The sequence below is a fragment of the Erythrolamprus reginae genome, chromosome 3 (genome assembly GCF_031021105.1).
Source record: "Erythrolamprus reginae isolate rEryReg1 chromosome 3, rEryReg1.hap1, whole genome shotgun sequence".
Classification (NCBI taxonomy): Eukaryota; Metazoa; Chordata; class Lepidosauria; order Squamata; family Dipsadidae; genus Erythrolamprus; species Erythrolamprus reginae.
In genome coordinates this window covers 76,885,428-76,908,233 of record NC_091952.1, presented here as the reverse complement: position 1 = coordinate 76,908,233, position 22,806 = coordinate 76,885,428, and the positions used below count along the sequence as shown (strand labels likewise).

The 22,806-nt window shown below is 41.7% G+C and overlaps 2 protein-coding genes across 2 annotated transcripts in view; one reads left to right on the top strand and one right to left on the bottom strand.

The window, feature by feature from the left end:
- The window catches only part of SCP2 (sterol carrier protein 2), a 281,976-nt gene that overhangs the window by 49,559 nt on the left and 209,611 nt on the right, over nt 1-22,806 (bottom strand). The gene's annotated exons all lie outside the window — the stretch shown is intronic.
- Nucleotides 735-19,223, top strand: ECHDC2 (enoyl-CoA hydratase domain containing 2). Its single transcript, XM_070745917.1, has 10 exons — nt 735-1,127; nt 3,172-3,239; nt 3,520-3,607; nt 5,535-5,621; nt 8,252-8,344; nt 10,769-10,825; nt 12,824-13,011; nt 14,552-14,602; nt 16,970-17,017; nt 18,525-19,223. Exons 1-10 carry the CDS (start codon nt 980-982, stop codon nt 18,600-18,602), a joined length of 906 nt encoding a protein of 301 aa, XP_070602018.1. The 5' UTR covers nt 735-979; the 3' UTR covers nt 18,603-19,223.

Sequence of the window (22,806 nt, the reverse complement as noted above, 5' to 3'; positions counted from 1 at the left end):
GTGTATGTCTGTTAGTATATGGGGTCTTTTTAAAATCTTTAATATTTTAAATTGTCAGATTATTTATGATTTGTTTCCACGTGTTGTGAGCCGCCCCGAGTCTTCGGAGAGGGGCGGCATACAAATCTAAGTAATAAATAAATAATAAATAAATAAATATAGATAGATAGGTAGGTAGGTGGATAGGTAGGTGGGTAGACAGACAGACAGAGTTCTTTATTGGCCAAGTGTGATTGCACACACAAGGAATTTGTCTTTGGTGCATATGCTCTCAGTGTACAGTATATAAAAGAAAAAGATACATTTGTCAAGAATCATGAATGCAACACTTAACGATTGTCATAGGGGCCAAGTAAGAAAAATAATTTTTAAATTGAAGAATGAATATATAAGTAAGAATGCATAAGGAATAGAACTAACATATATGAAATATTTATCAATAGTTAAATAGATTGATTGATTATAAACTATAAAGGAAATAGTTTAACATGCCTGTATATAAATGGAAATTTAAGGTCAATGCAATTCATGGTAAAAATGTTATGAAAGTTATATGTATTATGTGTTAATGTCTTGTCTTTATTATATTGTCTAATGTTTGTGTTTTAATGTCTTAAATGTTTTTTTAAAATATTTATACTTAATAAAAATTATTGTTTTTTTACAAAAAGAAATATTTTGGGAAATGTAATAAATGAAATATTTTGGGAATAAAAGATACTTCGTGCTCGGAAGGGGGCGCCACTGCCTCCCCCTCCCCCCCCCCCCCTAAAGTATTGTACTTTGACTGCTCCGAAATTAGTTTGTTGTTGGGAAACGTATGTTTGTTTCAGTTTGCGTTAAGGAGATCCGTGTTCTTTTTAACCGAACCGTAACCATTGAGACTCGCTTGCCCTCCGTCCTTTTCTTCGTTAATAGCAAGCAGAGCCTCGGTTTGCCTGAATAGCTTTAATTCTCGGCCCAGCTGCTACCTCCTAAAATGCTCCGCCTGGGCCGAGCAACCGCCGTGCTGCGATTGCTTTCTACGGAGAGCTGCTTGGGGACCGTAAGGATCTCCCCAAGAAGACCCGCGTCCGGAGAGAAGCAAAAAGAGATCCTGTTACACGTGCACCGAAAGGCAGACTGCGGTAAGTGAAGGGACAAAAGCCCATTGAAAACAGGTAGTGAAACGTCTATGGCAGAGGTCTTCAAACTTTACAACTTTAAGACTGGTGGACTTCAACTCCCAGAATTCTCCAGCCAGTCATCCGAGTCAAGATTGCCCCAAAGGTGTCCGTCCCCACCCGCAAAAGGCAGCTAGACTTTCTGGTCCCCCCCCCCCTCTAAACAAAGAAATTCAAAGAAAAATCAGAAAGCACCTTCGGGACGGACATGCAGTGAAATGCTTGTGCCTTGGAAGAGGCCGCCCGCCCTGCCGCCTACTGCCCACTAAACTAAAGGAAGAAGGGACTTCCCCAGCCCCACAGCTGAGCGGTAGGGAAAAGACAAGATAAGGCGGATCTAATCGCAGCCCGCGCGTTTTTTCTTTGGCCATCCAGGACACTGTAGGCCGTGGGCCAATCGTAGGAGAGCTCGGGGACACACCCCTTTATTAACTATGCGGGGAAGGCGCGGCGCCAATCGTCAACTGAGAATTTAGAGGAGGCCGCAGTTTCGTGTTCATTAAAGCAGGACTCTCAAACCATGGCGCTTTAAGTCTGGAGGACTTCAACCCCCAGAATTCCCCAGCCAGCTTTGCTTTTGCTTTGCCTGCTGGGGAAGTCTGGGAGTTGAAGTCTAGCAGGCTTAAATTGGCCAAGGTTGAAGAGCCCTGCATTAAAAGGGATTCCTTAAAACAAAGGAGTCCCTCAAGCTTGACCACTTTAAGACTTGTGGACTTCAACTCCCAGAATTCCCCAGCCAGCCTTGCTTTGCTTGATTTTGTTTTGCCTGCTGGGGAATTCTGCAAGTTGAAGTCCTGCAGGCTTAAAGTGGCCAAGGTTGGACAGGCCTGCATTAAATGGATTCCTTAGAACAGAGCCATTGTAAGACTTGTGGACTTCAATTCCCAGAATTCTCCAGCCAGTATAGCATAGCTATGCGCTATAAGTGTTAAGTGTTGTATTAAGTGTTGTACCTCATGATTCTTGACAAATGTATATTTTCTTTATGTACACTGAGAGCATACGCACCTTGTGTTTCCAATCACACTTGGCCAATAAAGAATTTATTCTATTCTATTCCATCTGACTGGAGAATTCTGGGAGTTGAAATCCACAAGTCTTAAAAGTGGTCAAGTTTGAAGACCTCTGCTTTAGAACGTGTGGGGCTTCCAGAATTCCTTGCTGGGGAATTCTGGGATTCGAAATCCACAATCTTAAAAGTTGCTAAGTTTGGTGGCGGGTGGGGAAATCAAAACACTGCCTTGGAAACACTGTAGCTATCAGTCCTGGAGAAAACTGTCTCAAAGCCAAATAAAGTTGCTTTGGGTTTAACTTTGGCCATACGAAAATGCTTGATTCTTTTAAGGAAATTAAGGTCCCACAGCAGAGAGGATTTCCATATTCCTAATTGTAGCAAATGTAAAATGTTTGTATAGTTGAAGACTACCTGTATTCATAAGTAGAGTTGGCCACCTGAGTGACTTGGGACCAGTCACTGTCTCAGCCCTAGAAGGAGGTAGTGGAAACTCACTAATGAAATCTTTCCAACAAAATTGCAAGGATTTGTCTCTAGTCCCATGATGGGGAACTTATGGCACGCGTGTCACAGGTGGCACATAGAGCCATATCTACCGGCATGTGAGCTGTTACTCTAGCTCAGCTCCAAGGCGCAAGTGCATGCTGGTCAGCTTGGAGGAATCCACCCCTGATCGGGGGAAGGAGGGGATTGGTAACCCCTGTTCCACAGTCTTCTTTGAAACGATTTTCTGACTTCCAACGCTTACCTTTATTAGTTCCTAAGCCCACATTTATTCATTAGTTTTACTGCTGCTTTTAATCCTAGATTTGCTTTTTAGGCTTCTCTGAGATGACTATGCTTAAAAAAGCACCCATCTGAAACAAGAGTGTTTGAATTTTCGGATATTTTATTATGAACTTGAGCTGAATGTTGGCCTGTAATTGTTTTGATTAAACAATTAAGACACAAAACATTAAAAAAAAATGTTAATTGTTCTTTTGGTGAATAAAGGAATCGCAGAAATTCAGATGAACAGACCTCATGCCAGAAATGCCCTGGGCAAAGTGTTTGTGGATGAAGTAAGTGATGGTATTTAATTTTCCCTTATATAGATATTGTTTGAAAGGCTATGGGTGTCCAAGATCACCATAACTGTCAATGAACAGTAGTTTCCCAGATCTTAATGCAGATTATGTAGTAGAAGCCACGTACGAAGAACATACCAGTTTATGCGTTTTATCAGCTAAAGTGTGATCACACTTGCATAGCTATGGCCTCAAAGTTTTCTTTGAATTGAATCTTCTATGTTTCTATGTTTCTATGTAATTGAATGCTGGATTTATTCTCTTCTTTCATTAGTTATATGAAATCCTTGATGTTCTCCATTTTGATGAAAGTATCCGTGTTGTAATAGTCAAAAGCAAAGTAAAGGGTGTTTTTTGTGCTGGTAAGTAAAAACTATGTTTTAATTTCAAAAAGCCAATAAAACCCTGAGAATGAGTAGAAGAAAATACATCACTTAACCCAGAGATAGCTAACCTTTTCCAGACGGAATGCCCAAAGCGCATGTGCACATCCAACCACCCAAAATGCATTGCATGCACAGCAACACCTCCACCCCCACATGCCCCACCCCTGTGTACGGCACCCTGCACACCCTACCCCCTGTATGAACAGAGACCTGACAACCAGCTGTCCTGTGGGAGCCGTGTGCACTTGCCTGGCAGAGCTGAACTGGGGCGACGGCTCACATGCCCATATCTGTGCTATCTGTGGACACGCGCCATAGGTTCATCATCATGGCCTTAACCTATCCTTTTCACTTGGTGATTGATTGATTGATTGGTTGGTTGATTGGTTTGTTTGTTTGTTTATTTGTTTATTTGTTTGTTTGTTTGTTTATTTATTTATTTATTATTTTTATGCCACCCTTTTCCTTAGACTCAGGGCGGCTTACAACATGTTAGCAATAGCACTTTTTAACAGAGCCAGCATATTGCCCCCACAATCCGGGTCCTCATTTTACCCACCTCGGAAGGATGGAAGGCTGAGTTAACCTTGAGCCGGTGATGAGATTTGAACCGCTGACCTGCAGATCTACAGTCAGCTTCAGTGGCCTGCAGTACAGCACCCTACCTGCTGTGCCTGTATCTTCTATGTCAGTGACAAAAATTTTCAGAAGTGGCCTCCTCCCTTGGGTTGGCCCAAGGTCACCTACCTGGCTTTGTGCCTATGCCTAAGGCAAGACTCATGGTCTCCTGGTTTCTAGCCTGATTCCTTAATCATTATACGAAACTAGCTCTCATTGTTTTATTTTATCTTTTATTTTACGGACAATTGCTTCTAATCACTAATTTAATTTATGTAGATTATTTTCTAGTCCCATCTTGCTTTTTTGTTGTCTTTGGTGATGACTAAAACAAATCCAGTTTACAAAAAAAGAGATTGAGATTTTGAGAAAAGTACAGAGAAGAGCAAGTAAGACGGTTAAAGAGACTAAAACATATGAAGAACAGTTGCAGGAACTGGATATGGCTAATCTAGAGAAAAGAAGGACTAGGGGTGTCATGATAGCAGTGTTCTAGGATTTGAAGGCCTGCCACAAACAAGAGGGAGTCAACTTTTTTTCCAAAGCACCAGAAAGTAAGAAGAGACACAATGGATGGAAACCAATCAAGGAGAGAAGCAACCTGCAATTAAGGAGGAACTTTGTAATCATGAGACCAATGAACCAATGAAGTGCATGTACACACACGCACGCATGCACAGCTCTTCTAAAATTATACATATTCAAACTCATTTACTGTGATAGGAAAAACATACACAGAACCCAGAAGGGGGAAAAAAGGGGGGGGGAATCAAAATTTTGCTACCGGTACCGTGTACCTGACTGTACCCTTAGGATCCCACCACTGACGCTGGCGTTTCAGGGATGTTTCGCCGAAGCCTCTGGAAGGCTAAGCTGCTTTCCCCAAGGCCAAAATCAGCTGGGTAGGGTGTGCCTGCACGCTGGAGCTAACTTAGGGCAATGCTTCGTGTACCCTCCGGTATAGCTCTGCATGGCACGCACGCCATAGGTACACCATCATGGTATTAAAGATGTCCAAGGTCTCTTACAGCTCTATTCTGATTGCTTGAAGAGTGTGACTTCTAGCATTATAAGACATAAATATATTTTAGTTCTTCACGCTGTTGATTGGCATATGTATTTATTTATATGAACTGCTTGAGTCTATGGATACTTAAGCGTACTTAACGTCCACCATCATACGACTCTTATGTAGTTCATACAGCAGATATTGTTGCGTTTGAAACATTACCTTCAAGCATTTCTCTGTATTTCCCAAATTTATGTCTTGGTTTTGCAAATGTAGGTGCCGACTTAAAAGAGCGAGCTCGAATGAGTGATGCTGAAGCTGACCATTTTGTCCAGAGGCTCAGAAGTTTAATGGACAACATTGGTAAGTTCCTAGCAAATTCCTTTGTTCAGAAGTGAATCAGTCTTTCATATGAAGTACAGTCAGAGAACCGGGCCAAACTGAGAGCACCCCACTGCTGTGTGATACATATATATTAACTATATTATGTATCTTATATGCTGCCCAATGCAATTCTTCTTCTGTCAATAAGGCCGAGGGGAACCAAGAGGTGTTTGTTTGTTTAGTGACTGTTTGAAGCTATGACATTGCTGAAGGAATGGTGGTGACGACTGGTCCTCAGAGCTCCAGCCATTCCTGACACCCTGCAGTCATGTGATCATAACAAACACCTTGTTATTACATCCTGTGTTGCAATGGCTCACAATCATGTGATTGCCATGTGTAATCTTCCCTGCCAGCTTTCGAAGATGATCAACAGGGAAACTGGAAGGAAAGTCACTGAGTAACTGCCCTCCCGTCCCTCTGCCTTTGTGCACTTATATGGGGCTACCTTTGAAAAGTGTTCGGAAACTTCAGATCATGCAGAACGCAGCCGCGAGAGCCATCGTGGGGCTTCCAAGATTCGCCCATGTTTCCTCAACACTCCGTGGCTTGCATTGGCTGCCGATCAGTTTCCGGTCACAATTCAAACTGTTGGTCATGACCTTTAAAGCCCTACATGGCATTGGACCAGATTACCTCCGGAACCGCCTGCTACCACACGAATCCCAGCGACTGATAAGGTCCCACAGAGTTGGCCTTCTCCGGGTCCTGTCGACTAAACAATGTTGTTTGGCGGGCCCCGGGGAAGAGCCTTCTCTGTGGCGGCCCCGGCCCTCTGGAACCAACTCCCCCCGGAGATTAGAATTGCCCCCACCCTCCCTGTCTTTCGTAAACTACTCAAGACTCATTTATACCGCCAGGCATGGCGGAGTTGAGATATTCCTTCCCCCTAGGCCATTACAAGTTATGCATGGTATGTCTGTGTGTATGTTTGGTTTTATAATAAGGGTTTTTAGTTGTTTTATTATTGGATTGTCACATGCTGTTTTTATCGTTGTTAGCCGCCCCGAGTCTACGGAGAGGGGTGGCATACAAATCCAAATAATAATAATAATAATAATTATTATTATTATTATTATTATTATTATTATTATTATTATCCCTGAGTCTTGCCATGCCTCTCCCAGCACCTGTGCACCATCGTGCACTCTTGCACATCCTTCCCAATGCTAGCTCTAAGGACAATCATTTTTCATTTGATCAATCATAGAATCTTTTTTTTCTAAACTGTAATTCTAACCATTCATTTAATGACCGTTCGAATTACTTATGACCGTTTTTTATACTTACGACTGTTGCCGAATCCCCAGTCACATGCTCAAAATTCAGATGTTTGGCTACTGGCTCACATTTATGACCGCTGCAGTGACTCAGGGTCATGTGGTTCCCTTTTGCGACCCTCTGACAAGCAAAGTGAAAGCCCTACACGCAGTGAAGGGCTACCAAAATTTTTACTACCACACTGCCAGCGTGGCTTATGCAGGGCATCCTGCATTTTCTTTCAACATATTTCAGTGCAAATTGGTTTCTCTGGGGTGGAGCTCCATTTTTGCTAGCCCACTGCGTTCCCCCCCCCCGTCCGGGCAGCAGCCCACCCCTGCCTAGGTGGCATAGGGCCAGACTATTTATGGGACTGTCTTCTGCCTCATACTTTCCTGCCTCCTTTCCTGGGTTGGCCTCCTTCGGGTCCCATCAGCCAAACAATGTTGATTGGCGGGACTGCAGGGGAGGGCCTTCTTTGTGGCAGCGCTGGCTCTCTGGAACCAGCTGACCTCCAGAGATCAGTACTGCCCCCACCCTCCTGGCCTTCCGTAAAGCTGTGAAAACATAGCTCTGCCAGTACGTCTGGGGCCGTTGAGCATTACCACCTAGCTCTGGCCAAGAAGAATTAATGCTTTTATCTCAGGGGTTTTAATTGTTTTTAATATATATATATATATGGCCAGCAATTAAATTAAATTAAATTAAATTAAATTAAATTAAATTAAATTAAATTAAATTAAATTAAATTAAATTAAATTAAATTAAATTAAATTAAATTAAATTAAATTAAATTAAATTAAATTAAATTAAATTAAATTAAATTAAATTAAATTAAATTAAATTAAATTAAATTAAATTAAATTAAATTAAATTAAATTAAATTAAATTAAATTAAATTAAATTAAATTAAATTAAATTAAATTAAATTAAATTAAATTAAATTAAATTAAATTAAATTAAATTAAATTAAATTAAATCAAATCAAATCAAATCAAATCAAATCAAATCAAATCAAATCAAATCAAATCAAAATGCAATGGGGAAGCCAGATTCATTTAACAGTGTAAATGACACAGTTAACAATTGTAGTGATTCACTTAAAAGCTGTGGCCAGAAAGACTGTAAAATGGGCCCAAACTTCCTTAACGTCAGTCTTACTTAACAACATAAATTTTGGGCTCAATTGAGGTCATAAGTCAAGTGGCAAACTTGTATATTAAACCCATTTATTCTTTATATTTTTCCTTCTCCAGTAGATTCTTTACTAGTTTCTTGTTGCTTTTTCTTTTATTATGCCATTTTTGTGAAGACGCACCTCGTGGTACTCTTTCTGTAATGTTTTGCAGCTGCGCTGCCAATGCCGACTATTGCTGCAATCGATGGTTATGCCCTGGGTGGCGGCTTGGAAATGGCCTTAGCTTGTGATCTCCGAGTAGCAGGTGAGAATATCAGTACAGGTAAACTTTGACTTGCAAGTGTTCATTTAGTGACCGTTCAAAGTTATAACGGCACTGAAAAAAGTGACTTACGGCCATTTTTCACACTTACGACCTTTGCAGTATCCCCATGCTCATGTGATCAAAATTCAAATGCAGGGCCACTGGTTCATACTTATGACCATTGCATCATCCCAGGGCCATGTGATCACTTTTTGTAACCTCCTGACAAGCAAATTCAGTGGGGAAGCCACTGAAATTCACTTAATAACCAGGTTACTGACTTATCAACTGTAATAATTCACTTAACAATTGTGGCAAGAAAGGTTGTAAAATAGGGCGAAACTCACTTAATGGACGTCTCACGTCGAGGAATACGTGTATAACCAATACTTTGGGTTCCTATTCTGAAAACAGTTAATTTAATTCGACCTGTTACATTTAAAAATCATAAGCTAACTGTTTACGGTATTGCCCTATCTTATGAACTTGGTGCAGCCAATCTGTAGTATTTTTAAGATGTGATAAATGTGTGCTACCTTTATATTATAAAGCCTTACATGGCATGGGACCAGAATACTTCCGAGACCGCCTTCTGCTGCATGAATCCCAGCGACAGGTCAGGTCCCACAGAGTCGGCCTCCTCCAGGTTCTGTTTGGCGGGACCCAGGGGAAGAGTCTTCTCTGTAGGGGCCCCGGCCCTTTGGAATCAGCTCCCCCTGGAGATTCGTACTGCCCCCACCCTCCTTGCCTTCCGTAAGAGTCTGAAGACTCATTTATGCCACCAGGCCTGGGGCCATTAGATCTTTGCCCCCTGCCCAATTAATGTGTTGAGAGAATGTGGAGTGAATGGAATTATTGGTTTTTAAAATGTTTTTTTTTGGGAGGGGGGTTCTAGGTTTTTAATTAGTTAATTGGATTACATTATATATTTTATATTTTATATGTTGTGAGCCGCCCCGAGTCCTTGGAGAGAGGTGGCATAGAAATCCAATTAATAATAATAATAGTAATAGTAATGGTAAAGGTAATAGTAGTAGTAGTAGTAGCAGTAGTAGTAGTAGTAGTAATAATAATAATAATAATAATACAGTGTTCCCTCGATTTCCACGGGGGATGCGTTCCAAGACCGCCCGCGAAAGTCGCATTTCCGCGAAGTAGAGATGCGGAAATAAATACAGTGATCCCTCGAGTATCGCGAGGGTTCCGTTCCAAGACCCCTCGCGATACTCGATTTTTCGCGATGTAGGGTTGCGGAAGTAAAAACACCATCTGCGCATGCGCGCCCTTTTTTTCATGGCCGCGCACGCGCAGTTGGTGGAGTTTGCCGCCGGGCAGCTGATCTGCTCCGCAGCGCGGCAGCAGCGAGGAGGCAAAGATGGGGTTTCCCCATTGCCCACGCAAAGGGGAAACCCCATCTTCGCCTCCTCGCTGCTGCCGCGCTGCGGAGCAGATCAGCTGCCCGGCGGCCGAAGGAACCTTCCCTGGGTGCCGCCCGCCGCCCACGCAAAGGGGAAACCCCAAGGCGAACTTCCGCGTTTGGCGTCAGGACTCAGTTGGGAAGCCGCGCGGCTGTTTTAAAAGGTTGCCGCCGGCATGGGGGGCTTCCCAGCAGCCCCCCGAACCCGGGTTGGGGGTTCGGGGGGCTGCTGGGAAGCCCCACATGCCGGCGGCGACCTTTTAAAACACCCGTGCCGCTTCCCAGCTGTCTCCTGAAAGCGAACGCTAAAGCGGAACTTCCCCCTTCGGCCTCGGGAGACAGCTGGGAAGCCGCGCGGGTGTTTTAAAAGGTCGCCGCCGGCATGGGGGGCTTGCCAGCACCTCCCCGAACCCAGGTTGGGGGTTCGGGGGGGTGCTAGGAAGCCCCCCATGCCGGCTGCGCCCTTTTAAAACACCCGCGCCGCTTCCCAGCTGACTCCCGAAGCCAAACGCGGAAGTGTTTTTTTTTTATTAATATTTTTTTAAAAATCGCGATATAGCCGTTTCACGAAGATTGAGATCGCGAAACTCGAGGGATCACTGTACACCATTTTTGGCTATGGACAGTATCACAAGCCTTCCCTTAACACTTCAAACCCCTAAATTACCATTTCCCATTCCCTTAACAACCATTTACTCACCATTATTACTGGTACTCACCATTGAATAAGACACTTAGTGATCCTGATATTTATAAACATAATTATTTATTATCAATAATTATTTTTTTTGTTATTTATTTGCAAAAATTATTAGTTTGGCGATGACGTACGACATCATCGGGCGGGAAAAACTGTGGCATAGGAAAAAAACCATGAAGTATTTTTTAATTAATATTTTTTGAAAAACCGTGGTATAGGCTATTCACGAAGTTTGAACCCGCGAAAATCGAGGGAACACTGTATACTATTTTAATCTTGTATATGTCTTTTTTTACCCCAAAATCAGCATCATCAGCTAAAATGGGTTTAATTGAAACTACCAGAGGACTTCTCCCTGGTGCAGGTAAGGTTGCATCAGTAGCGGGTTCCTACCGGTACGGTCAACGCCATTGTACCAGCAGCAAAAATTGAACTGCATGCACATCTCCGGTGTGTGCACGCACACATCCAAGTGGGATATTGCACAGGAAGCAAAATCTTGTGAGAGGACGCCCACAAACGCAAGATTTTGGTGATTTTTTTGCTTCTGTGCATGTGCGGAAGCAATAAATTTGCTGAAATCTCATTCGCTCGCGCATCCCCTCACAAGATTTTGCTTTCTGCGTATGCACTGAAGCAAAATTTCACTCAGACGCACACCGGAGCTGCGCGCAGCGGGAACAACCCCCGTCTAGATTACGTTATCCATTTTCTTGCCCCTTATTCATTTGTCATACAATTATATTGTCAAATACCAAACGCTATTAATATAGGCTCCCAGATACTATATTGTTATACATTCCTATTGGGAATAATTTATTTTCTTATGAGAAATATGACATAAAGATGAGGTTCTACTATACCAGGGATGGCGAACCTTTTTTTTGCTTAGGTGCCAAAAGAGTGCGCCCAGGTGCGATAGCATGCGCATGTGCGCCCACACCCATAATGCAATGCCCTCCCGCCATGCAATCATGCCCAAACCCCTGCACTGACCCCCACGCATGCGCACAGGCCTCACTAAAGCCTCCAAACTTCCGGTAGGTCTATTGGGCCATTTGTCACCCTCCCTAGGCTTCAGAAAAGCCTGTGGATGGCGAAAAATAGCCCAACAGGCCGATCAGAAGTTCAGAAACAACCTTCTAATTAGCCCATTTTTTAGCATCCACAGACTCTAGAGCAGTGATGGCAAAACCTTTTTGGTTCGTGTGCTAAAAGGGGTATATCTGGGTATACTAGCATGTGTGTACATGCCCATACCCATGTTTTTGGATGTTTTTGGTCTCAGGAGGGCCTCCAAGACGTGGGGGAGACCATTTTCGCCTTTGCTAGGCTACAAGAAAGCCTCTGGAACATGTGGAGAGTGAAAAATGGGCCTAACAGTCAGGAAACGGTACGAGGATCATGCATGGGGCATAGGGGGCAAGGATATTAAATTATGAGTGTGTGCACTTTCGGCACTCAAAGGAAGAAAGGTTCACCATCACTGGTCTATACCATTCCAGACAAATAGCGTCCTCTCCCATTTTAAAAGCCTCCAGTGATGGAGTACCCACAACTTCTGAAGGCAAGCCTTTTTATTGGTTAATTGTTCTGTTAGAAAAATTCTCCTTAGTTCTGTTCTGTCTGGGTCACTCCGGAAGCTATGACCAACCCAAAAAGATAAGCCAGACATACCGGTAGAATCCAAACACAGTTTTATAATGGTAAAGAGAAAAGCCAACAGAAAATGTCCTTACAAATCAGGAAAACACTGGAACTCCAAATGGATACATGAAGGCAATTGTTCATACAAAAACACAGGATTCTTGATGCCAAGACGAGGCTGTAGATAACAGACATACACGTCCCACGGGTCTTCAAGACTGCTGGGCCACGAGCCAGGAACAGAAACGCTGAGAGACAATGCAGATTACAGCAACTCCACTCTGATAACACTCCACACTGTCGAAAGAGTTTGCCTGCCTTATAAATCCTTCCCTGCTAATGAGGACCACACCCAACCCCTGGTGTTCCTCATTCAACGCTGATAATATCTATTCAGTTGCTGCCTTCTTTGATCTATGCATCTCTGTCACATATTAATGATAGCTTGTGCCTCATCATTCAATGACTCTAGAGACTCCAAGCTACTTGCTGGAGAGAGCCCCTCCCCAGGTCTCCCAGGCCCCTCTTCCTCGTCACTTTCCTCTTCGCTCTCATCCTCCCTCGGGCATGGAGCCAGCAGAGACGCAGCTGGTCTTTCAGCTGACTCAGGCTGAACTACAGCAAGTTCTATGTTACTTCTCTCCTTCAAATAGCATATAACAGCTTTCTGTAAAATCTGATTGAGGAATTTTGCTTTTTTCCCCCCCCTGTCCAGGTGGAACCCAACGCTTATCTCGCTACATTGGCCTTGGCCTTGCCAAAGAGCTCATTTTTACTGGCAGACAGATTGATGGGCAAGAGGCTTTCTCCATGCGGCTACTTAATCACACAGTACCACAGAATGAGGAAGGGGATGCTGCATACCAAAAGGCCTTGGTTTTAGCTGAAGAAATAGTCCCTCAGGTTAGTGTGTTCTTCACCCTCCTTTCTACGTCGCTGAAGAAACAATATGTTTCTGCTTTTTTAAAAAATAGAGTACTTTCTTTTTTATATTTTATGTGTACATTTTTCTTTTACATACATTGATGTTTAGTAAACAGTGTATTATCTAGGTCCTTTTTACTTATACATAGTAGTAATAGTACAGTAGTAATATATTAACAATCTTTCAACTTCTAACTTCTATGTCTATTATCTACCATGGATAGAACAAATTCTATTTTAAAAATATTCTATATCTTCTTTGTCTTTTATCTTTAGTGTTAGTCTATCCATTTCTGCACATTCTAATATTTTTTCAATTATATTTTCATCTGTAAGAATTTCCTCATTCTTTCAGTGCTGTGCCAATACAATTCACTGTAAATTTCTAAAGCCAAATTAAATCTTGAATTCAACCTATCTCAAATATTTACATAATTCTTGGTGACAAAGAATTATTTTTAGTTTGGAAGACATCGCATCCATTGATAAATTGACTAGATCCCCATAAATCCCAAATAAATCGTAATGATTTGGCTTTACTGCACCAAAAATATAAACTTCGCTATTCCTGTTCCAGTGATTACACATATGTGAAAAGAATATACAAGATACAACTTCTCATTTGTCTTTGAGAATTTATAACATCTGAAGCCATCGCCTTATGGTGTAAAGAGACTTGCATAAGCTAACTAAAAAAACAAGCATATCCACTTCAATAACTGAAAAATGACAAATGGCTTGAAATTTAAGGTTGCTCTGTGCTAAAGAGGCCTTTCCCTAATTTGTGCAATATGTTTCTTGACATAGTTGCTCTTTTTAAAAAAACACTGGCATTGTTTGAAAATACAATATGTAAAGCTAATTATAATTTGATTTTGCCATCCTTGTAATATGAGTTCCATGTCATCAGACCCTTAAATTGATATTATAGTCCATTTGTTTATTTTTTTTCTCCCTCTCTTCCCACTGCTGCAATGCAAGCGTTGCTAAAGCTTGAACTTTGACCAGACTGCTTGAATAAAGCAAAGTCTCCTTAAATTGGGTTCATATCTATGTGGGATTTTTAAAAGAGTAATAATATGAAATTGGTTTACCATTGCCTTCTTTTTGGATAGTAAAGTTCTAAAGTTTCCAATTTAGCTTACGACTCTGGGGTTACCACAGTTTCAATTTTGGCATAAAAAATGAAATCTCGTTTTTGTTTTTATGAAGTAAAACTAAAAAAAGACTTCCTCAAAACTCCTGATGCCTCCCTGAATAGTGTATGTTCTGCAAATTTAAAGTATCTTCCATTTTTAAAGGAATTTATGCAATACACCAGAGGCAGTCTTGTATTTATTCTCCTTGTTGTGAAAATGATATATTGCAATGTGTAGCACTTGTAGATTATGAGTTTCTTAATGAGGCACTTTGTCCAGACTAGTTGTGGGATTGAATTAATGGTGTGCGTGTGTGTACACATTCTGTACATGCAAGCAAACAAATTTCTAATACAAAAATGTTTCATTTCTTTTCAAAGGCTCCAATAGCTGTGAGATTGGGTAAATTGGCTATAAACAAAGGGATTGAGGTAATTATTTATTTCCACAAGCTTTTTCAATTTATATTTAAGATTCCACAGAAAGTAAGATAAATAATGTTCCAAAAAGGCCCACAACATTTTATCAGACCTTCCAGATCTAAACTTCAGAAATTCAGTCCACTAATAAAGCCAAAGTTTTCTGTAACTTTTTCCTGCCATCTGGTGGCTATCCCTACATTTGCAGTCCATGATAATTTGACATGAGTGACAGAATCAAAAGTAGAAATAAGAAATGTACACATGATGCCACATTGGTGCCACATTTTCAGTAGTAGTGCACTCAGTCAGGAGACAAAAAGGTCTTCACCAGCATACAAATCACCATTTTCACATAATGAAGTTTCAACTATTTATTTATTTATTCGATTTTTATGCCGCCCTTCTCCTTAGACTCAGGGAGGCTTACAACATGTTAGCAATAGCACTTTTTAACAGAGCTAGGCTATTGCTCCCACAATCCGGGTCCTCATTTTACCCACCTCAGAAGGATGGAAGGCTGAGTCAACCTTGAGCCGGCGATGAGATTTGAACCGTTGACCTTCAGATCTACAGTCAGCTTCAGTGGCCTGCAGTACAGCACTCAACCTGCTGCGCCACCCCGGCTACTATGGAATATTATTTTGAGTTGTCAGGAAGGGCAAAAGGACAATTATACAGAATACAAAATACTGTAGCGTTGAAAGAGACCTTGGAGATATTCTACTGCAGGGGTGTCAAACTCACGTCATCATGTTGTCACGTGACATATTGGGACTTTCTCTCCTTTGCTAAACTGGGGGTGGGCATGGGCAGCATGTGACATATCTGGCCTATGGGCTGTGAATTTGACACCCCTGTTCTAGTGACTAGTCCAGAGGTTTGCAACCTTAAACACTCAAAGAGCTATTTGGACCTATTTCCCAAAGAAAATATCAGGAGCCACAAAACTTGATGGGAGTGGCCAACCTGATGATACCCACTCCCACCCAGTCAAAAGTGTCCCGTGCACATTTTGAAGCTGCAGCTAGGCACTGTGGGCTCATCCCCCTTTCTGTTGTCCCATCCTGCCACCCTGCCAGCCCTCGTGATAGGCTGGCGTCAGTTGCGGCTTGGTCACGCCAGTGTCTTGGGGTAGGGAGTAGGCTGTACATCTTCCCAAGCAACTGAGGCACCCCAGCACAAACAAGGGCTGGAAGAAGCTCCAGCAAGAATGAGGCACCGAAGAATCCACCCGTCGCTTCTCCATCCCCTGCCATTGCCCTTACCTTCTCAGGCTGAGTGACTGGGGAGGGAGGGCGAGGGGCGGTGTCGTCAGTGATGGGATCACTGACAGGGAGCTACAGCAGAGGGCCTAAAGAGCTGCATGCAGCTCTGGAGCTGCAGGTGTAGACCCCTGGACTAGTACAATCCCCCAAAAAACTTTAAACCTATTCAGAGAAATAGCTATTGAGTTTCTTCTTAAAAACCTCCAGTGATGGAGCAGCAAAAACGTCTGAAGGCAAGGGAAGCCATTCCATTGATTGTTTTAATTGTCAGGAAATTTCTTTTTATTTCTAGGTTGGATGTTTCCTTTATTAGTTTTCATTAATTGCCTTTAGGTGCTTCAGAAAATAGATTGGCCCCCTCTTCTTTGTAGCAGCCCCTCAAACGGATAACACTGTTATTATATCACCCTTAGTTGTTTTCATTAGACTAGACATAAACCAATTCCTGCAACTGTTCTTCATGTTTTAGCCTCCAGTCCCCTAATCTTAATTCTTGCTCTTTGCTCTTCTCTGCACTCTCTTTTTATAGAGTCTCAACATTGTTTTGATTTTGTGATGACCAAAATTGGATGCAGTATTCCAGGTTTGGTCTTACCAAGGCATTATAGGGGTACTAAAAGTTCCTATGAGCTTTATTCTGTTCCTGTTAACACAACCTAGGACTGTGTTGGGTTTTTTGACAGCCATCAGTACCCTTGTGACTCTTATTTAAGTCGTTGTCCACTTAAATGTTATCTTAAATGTAACTTAAAAATGTAACTTAATTAATGTTATTGTAGGAGACATGGATGGTGTATGTGTATATACAGCAATTGCATAAGTAGCACTCATTTTCACACTGAAATTCCCACAAGATTTTTTACCTCTGGCACAATCCATATCTGCTCTTGTATCTAACGCGCCTATAATAAATCTGTTAATATTTATGTGCCAAATGCTTGCTTGGTAGAGAGAATCTTGTCTTGTGTCACTGGTGAAACCTGGGGGAAGTCCAACATGATTGATTATAATTCTTTAAAGCCATACTTTATTGCATACATATTATTACTGAATTGGTAACTTGGTACTGATTTACTTTAGGTAGGTAAAAAGATTTTATTTCTCTTTCCAGGTTGATATTGCCTCAGGAATGGCTATTGAAAGAATGTGCTATGCTCAGGTATTTTCTTTTTTTAAAAAATCTCTTTCTTGTGTCCCCACTCCAAAAACCTTTATCAAATCTCATGGTGTAACAATTTACAAAGATGAATAAAAAGAGCCAGATGTTTCTTCCTTTCAGCTTTAGTGTGTGTTCTTACTTCTCTGACATTTGGATTGTTATATTTTTCTCCATTCTTCAGTTCTGAATAATACAAACAAGCACTCATCCCGGACAATTCCATCTGTCCGTCCATAACCCTGGGGGGGGAATTATTGACCCCCTCAGAGAGGGTCCGCAACTTGGGCGTCCTCCTCGATCCACAGCTTACATTAGAGAAACATCTTTCAGCTGTGGCGAGGGGGGCGTTTGCCCAGGTTCGCCTGGTGCACCAGTTGTGGCCCTATCTGGACCGGGACTCACTGCTCACAGTCACTCATGCCCTCATCACCTCGAGGCTCGACTGCTGTAATGTTCTCTACATGGGGCTACCTTTGAAAAGTGTTCGGAAACTTCAGATTGTGCAGAATGCAGCTGCGAGAGCAATCATGGGCTTCCCAAGGTATGCCCATGTTACACCAACACTCTGCAGTCTGCATTGGTTGCCGATCAATTTCCGGTCACAATTCAAAGTGTTGGTTATGACCTATAAAGCCTTTCATGGCATCGGACCAGAATATCTCTGGGACCGCCTTCTGCCGCATGAATCCCAGCGACTGGTTAGGTCCCACAGAGTTGGCCTTCTCCGGGTCCCGTCGACTAAGCAATGTCGTTTGGCGGGACCCAGGAGAAGAGCCTTCTCTGTGGCGGCCCCGGCCCTCTGGAACCAGCTCCCCCCAGATATCAGAGTTGCCCCCACGCTCCTTGCCTTTCGCAAGCTCCTTAAAACCCACCTCTGTTGTCAGGCATGGGGGAATTGAAATTTCCCTTCCCCCTAGGCTTATAGAATTTATACATGGTATGCTTGTATGTATGAGTGGTTCTTTAAATTGCGGTTTTTTAGATTATTTTTAATATTAGATTTGTTTACATTGTCTTTTTATAATGTTGTTAACAGCCCCGAGTCTTCGGAGAGGGGCGGTATAATAAATAAATAAATAAATAAATATCAGATCAATTAAAAAAAACAGTAAACTGAATTACAATTTTTGTGTATTCAAATTTGCACGCCACGCAAATCCCAAACTACACCTGCCTTTTCTTTATTTAATGGTATTTGGAGGCAGCCCTGTTTCAAAATGAGTCTGGACAGTGTAGATCAAATAAAAACAATTTCAAAACCTAGTGAGTATTATTTATTTATTTTTGAGACACACAGTAGTTTTGACTGGAAGAAGAAACAACAGGCGCTAGAAACTAGGACTATGCTCTACTCTAGAGGTTTTGGTGTACAGCCCCAATCATCTTATGCCTACAATCTTGGGAAGTTTGAGGGGACAGGAGTTTGGTGCATCAGTGACAGGCTTGAAAACTTTTGAAAAGATTAAGAGATGAAATATAAAACAATTGACTTGTATTTTAAACGCAGAATCTCCCTACCAGAGACCGCCAGGAAGGAATGGCTGCTTTCAAAGAAAAACGACTTCCAAAATTCACTGGTAAATGAGGCTAAGACTGTTTCTGAAAGTGCCTGAATACAATACAAGGAGATGATCCAAAGGCTGTGCCTTATTGGAAAGCTTTTCCGTATAAGATTTATGTTTTGGGGTTTTTGGCTTCAAACCTTATTTGGATGTCAAGAACTAAACAATGATAATGTAAAGGGTATTACTTGTTCAAATATGACAGTAATAAAACAAAATTTTCTAATCAAAACATGCATTTATTAGCAAATTTCTGTGCCTAAGGGGGAGTAACACCAACAATTGCTACAAAAGAATACTTTTGTTAGGTTTTATATAAGCAATGTACAAAAAAAAATAAGATTCTTCTCCAAAGGAAATTTACAATAATGTATAAAGTCACCTTTGAGTGAGGTTCAGCTTCTGGTAATTTATATGGATGAACACAATGCAATTTTCTTGATATATATAGAAATGTTTGCTATTGTCACCTTTGGGATTTTTTTAATGGCTACCAAATGCAGAATTTCATGTAATACCGTAAAATTTTTAAGAACTTCCATTATTTTATGACAAAAGAATATAAAACCATATGCATTTTTTTGCATTTCTGAATTATATTTCTGAATTATATAAAGCTCAGAATTAAAAAACTTAACTGAAAATGTGTAAGTATGCCATTCTTTTATTTCCTTACAACAGGAACATTGCTCAATATATTAATAGTGGGTAGTTCTAATTTCTCCAGACTTGCTTGCTGACATTTTTATTGACTGTTCTAATGAAATCAGAGAGTAGGTGGCGTCCTTTTAAGGTAGCATGTAAATACTTGATTTGGAATTAAACTGTGTCCTGGTGAATTTGTAGATCAGACAAAGTATTCATGGTGGTAAAGAAAATCCAAAATGATCTTGAAGAATTGCTAAAAGATCAACAATTGTCAACCAAATCGAAAATGTTTAAATAAACATAAATTTATGCATGATGGACAAAAAACATTTAATTTTTATATATATAATAACCAAGGAAAAAATGTCTTGAGGTTCTAATGGATATCCGAAGTTGTGAAAAATGTGAATTCTGTGCTTGAAAATATTAGGGAAGGGATAGAAAACTGCCAACATTTGTAATGGTCTGTACAAGGGAACTAGAAAACTCTACTGTCATGGAAGCTGTATTTGAAAAAAAAAGTGGAGAACAGGATAGCTAAAATATCGTGGTTTTTGAATAACTTTCTTATAAGAAAAGGCTGAAATGTTTGGGATGCGTTAGCACAGAATAAAGAGAACGGGAGTGGGGGAGAATGATTGAAATACACAGAATCATGAATGGCAAGGAGAAAGGGGACATGGTTTTTCTCTCTGGGCCAGAGTTCATTCAATAAAATTGATCAAAAGGAAGTTTACTACAGATAAAATAATGTGTTTTATGCAGCACCATTTGTCTGTAAAACATGTCACAAAAGTCACCTTGTGGTGAGATGGGCAGCAAACAATGAATAAGTTGTGCTGGTATTAACTTGGAAGTATTTTAAAAGGGGTTGGATAAATTTATAGAAAACTGGTCTACTGATGGCTATTAATTTTGAGGTTCAATGGGAATGAGCTGAGAATCTCTCCAAATACCAGTTGCAGGGAATAGCAGCAGGAGAGGGCTATGTCTTGACCTTCTACTTGTGAATCCCATAAAGGTATCCCCCTGATCTTTGTGAGGAGCAAAATGCTAGACTAAAATAGGCCTAAAATAGTAAGATCTGGTATGATTATTTTTATTTATAGAGCTTATAACCAAACAGGTTTGTTGCTGCCAAACTAGAAAAGGGGGTTGAGGAAATGTGCGGGTTACAAAATATGGACATTAATAAAATAAAAAAGCGGGGCTAGCTCAAGCAAGACAGGTAAATATTTCATATTAGGGCTCCAAATTTAACGTACAAGTAGGCAGGTGTGTAGGATGTAAAGTTTGAGCTATCACTGAAATCTAATTGGAGGTGTTTCTCAACCGTGGCAATTTTAGAATACATGTTAAAAGTCCCTGGGAAAGTCTGTTAAAGGGCCAGTCAAGAATAGGAAGATTTCCCTTCTTAGTCAAAGGAATGATTTTTGGCTCTTTTTGCCTTTTTTTCCTGTGCGGGAGAAAATCCTCCTGCCATCTCAGGAGTCTGGTATTGATCCAGGAAATAAATAAGTGCAAGTGGCAGAAGCTAGAGGCAAATTAGAATGACTTTTTTTGTGGGGGTGGGGAGAAAATTATGAGTTATAATGTTTTTATTATCTGTTGTTCTATTTTGTTCTGCCTACATATTCCCATCTTCTATGTCCCTGGCTGGAGAAACCACCAATGAGTGGTTTCAATTATTTCACTCACTTTCTCTTTTTGGTTTCATCTCCTGTAGAGTTCTTTTCCTTTAAATTAGTAATGTTCCCTGCATTCAGCCATTCATTCTCAAAGGTCTTATATCCAGCATACACATTCCCAACTCTTAACATTCATTTAGCTACAGAAGGGGTGGAAGGGGGGAGATTTGTATTTTCCTTCTCCTAAGTAAACCATCACTGAAAAGGGCATATTGAAATAAAGCGGATGGAGTTTGCCTAGGACAGACCTGGGCAAAGTGCGGCCCAGGGGCCAGATGCGGCCCGCCCGCTGTCTGTGACCGGCCCACGGAGGTTGGAAGGAAGGAAGGAAGGGGAAATTCTCTTTCCATGCACTTTTGCAAAAGTTCAATAAATGCTCATTTTTTAATTGTCCATTGGTTTCATTGGCCTTTCCAAGAAATTAAAAGCAAACCCCCTATCCCACCTCTCAGAGGGGGAAAAGGGAGGAGGAGGAGGAAGAAAAGGAATCCAAAGCTACTTTCAGGCAAAGCCTCCACTATGTTTTCTCAACTGACAATGTAGGTCAGTTGAAGAGAGGACCTGAAAGGAATATTTTGAAATTGAAGTAAAGAACTGCCCAAAAGCAGAAATAAAAGGCAGAGAAAATCAGAGAGACAGAAGCTTCTCTCCATCTGGAGAAGGAAGGAAGGAGAAATGGAGGGAACAAGGAAGGAAGGAAGGGAGGGAGGGAGGGGAGGAAGGAAGGAAGGAAGGGGTAGGCAATTAATTTATAATTATAATATAATTATAATACATAATAATATAATATAGTATAATATAATAATAATAATATAATATAATAATATATAATAGAGGGCCAGATTAATATAATTAATATAATATACAGTATTGGGTAGAACTGAGTTAATTATATTAATCTGGTCCCCTAAAACCATCCCAATTTCTCATGCGGCCCCATGGTAAAATTAATTGCCCTGGCCTAGGAGTTGTGAGAACGTCCAGGAATGTTGTGCTTAGAGGATCTAGAAATCTTTCTGAAACCAGGGGACAGAACCCAAATCCTTATACTTACATTTGCAAATAGACTAATCTGCACTTATTGTTCATTCTATAATGGTCTTTAATTGAAATAAGCGTTGACTATAATTAGCAGTATAAAAAAAAATCAAAATATTCGAATACACTGACTTTTCCCTTTCCACTAATGAGTTATTGTCAAAATGTACCCTATTTTAGCACTACAGTGATCCCTCGAGTATCGCGAGGGTTCCGTTCCAAGACCCCTCGCGATAATCGATTTTTCGCGATGTAGGGTTGCGGAAGTAAAAACACTATCTGTGCATGCGCGCCCTTTTTTTCATGGCCGCACATGCGCAGATGGTGGAGTTTGCGTGGGCGGTGGGCGGCACCCAGGGAAGGTTCCTTCGGCCGCCCAGCAGCTGATCTGCTCCGCAGCGCGGCAGCAGCGAGGAGCCGAAGATGGGGTTTCCTCGTTGCCCAGGCAAAGGGGAAACCCCATCTTCGGCTCCTCGCTGCTGCCGCGCTGCGGAGCAGATCAGCTGCTGGGCGGCCGAAGGAACCTTCCCTGGGTCTTCCCGCCGCCCAGGCAAAGGGGAAACCCCAAGATCGCTTGCCGCTTGCCCATCACCCGCCTGCCCGGCCACTCGCTTGCCGCTTGCCCGTTCACCCCGCCCGCCCAGCTGCTCGCTTGCCGCTTGCCCGTCACCCGCCCACCCAGCCGCTCGCTTGCCGCTTGCCCGTTCACCCGCCCGGCTGCTTGCCTGCCGCTCGAGAGCAAGAGGGGGAGAGATAGAGAAAGAGAGAGAAGGAAAGAAAGAGATGAGAGAGGGAGGAAGAGAGTGTGAGAGAGGAAGAAGCAAGAGAGAGAAAGAGAGAGAGAAAGAAAGAT

Coding starts and splice junctions, on each gene's coding strand:
- ECHDC2 (XM_070745917.1), top strand. CDS start 980: ATGCTCCGCCTGGGCCGAGCAACCGCCGTGCTGCGATTGCTTTCTACG. Junction 8,345..10,768: donor TTGTGATCTCCGAGTAGCAG/GTGAGAATATCA, acceptor CCCCAAAATCAG/CATCATCAGCTAAAATGGGT. Junction 14,603..16,969: donor CTATAAACAAAGGGATTGAG/GTAATTATTTAT, acceptor TTCTCTTTCCAG/GTTGATATTGCCTCAGGAAT.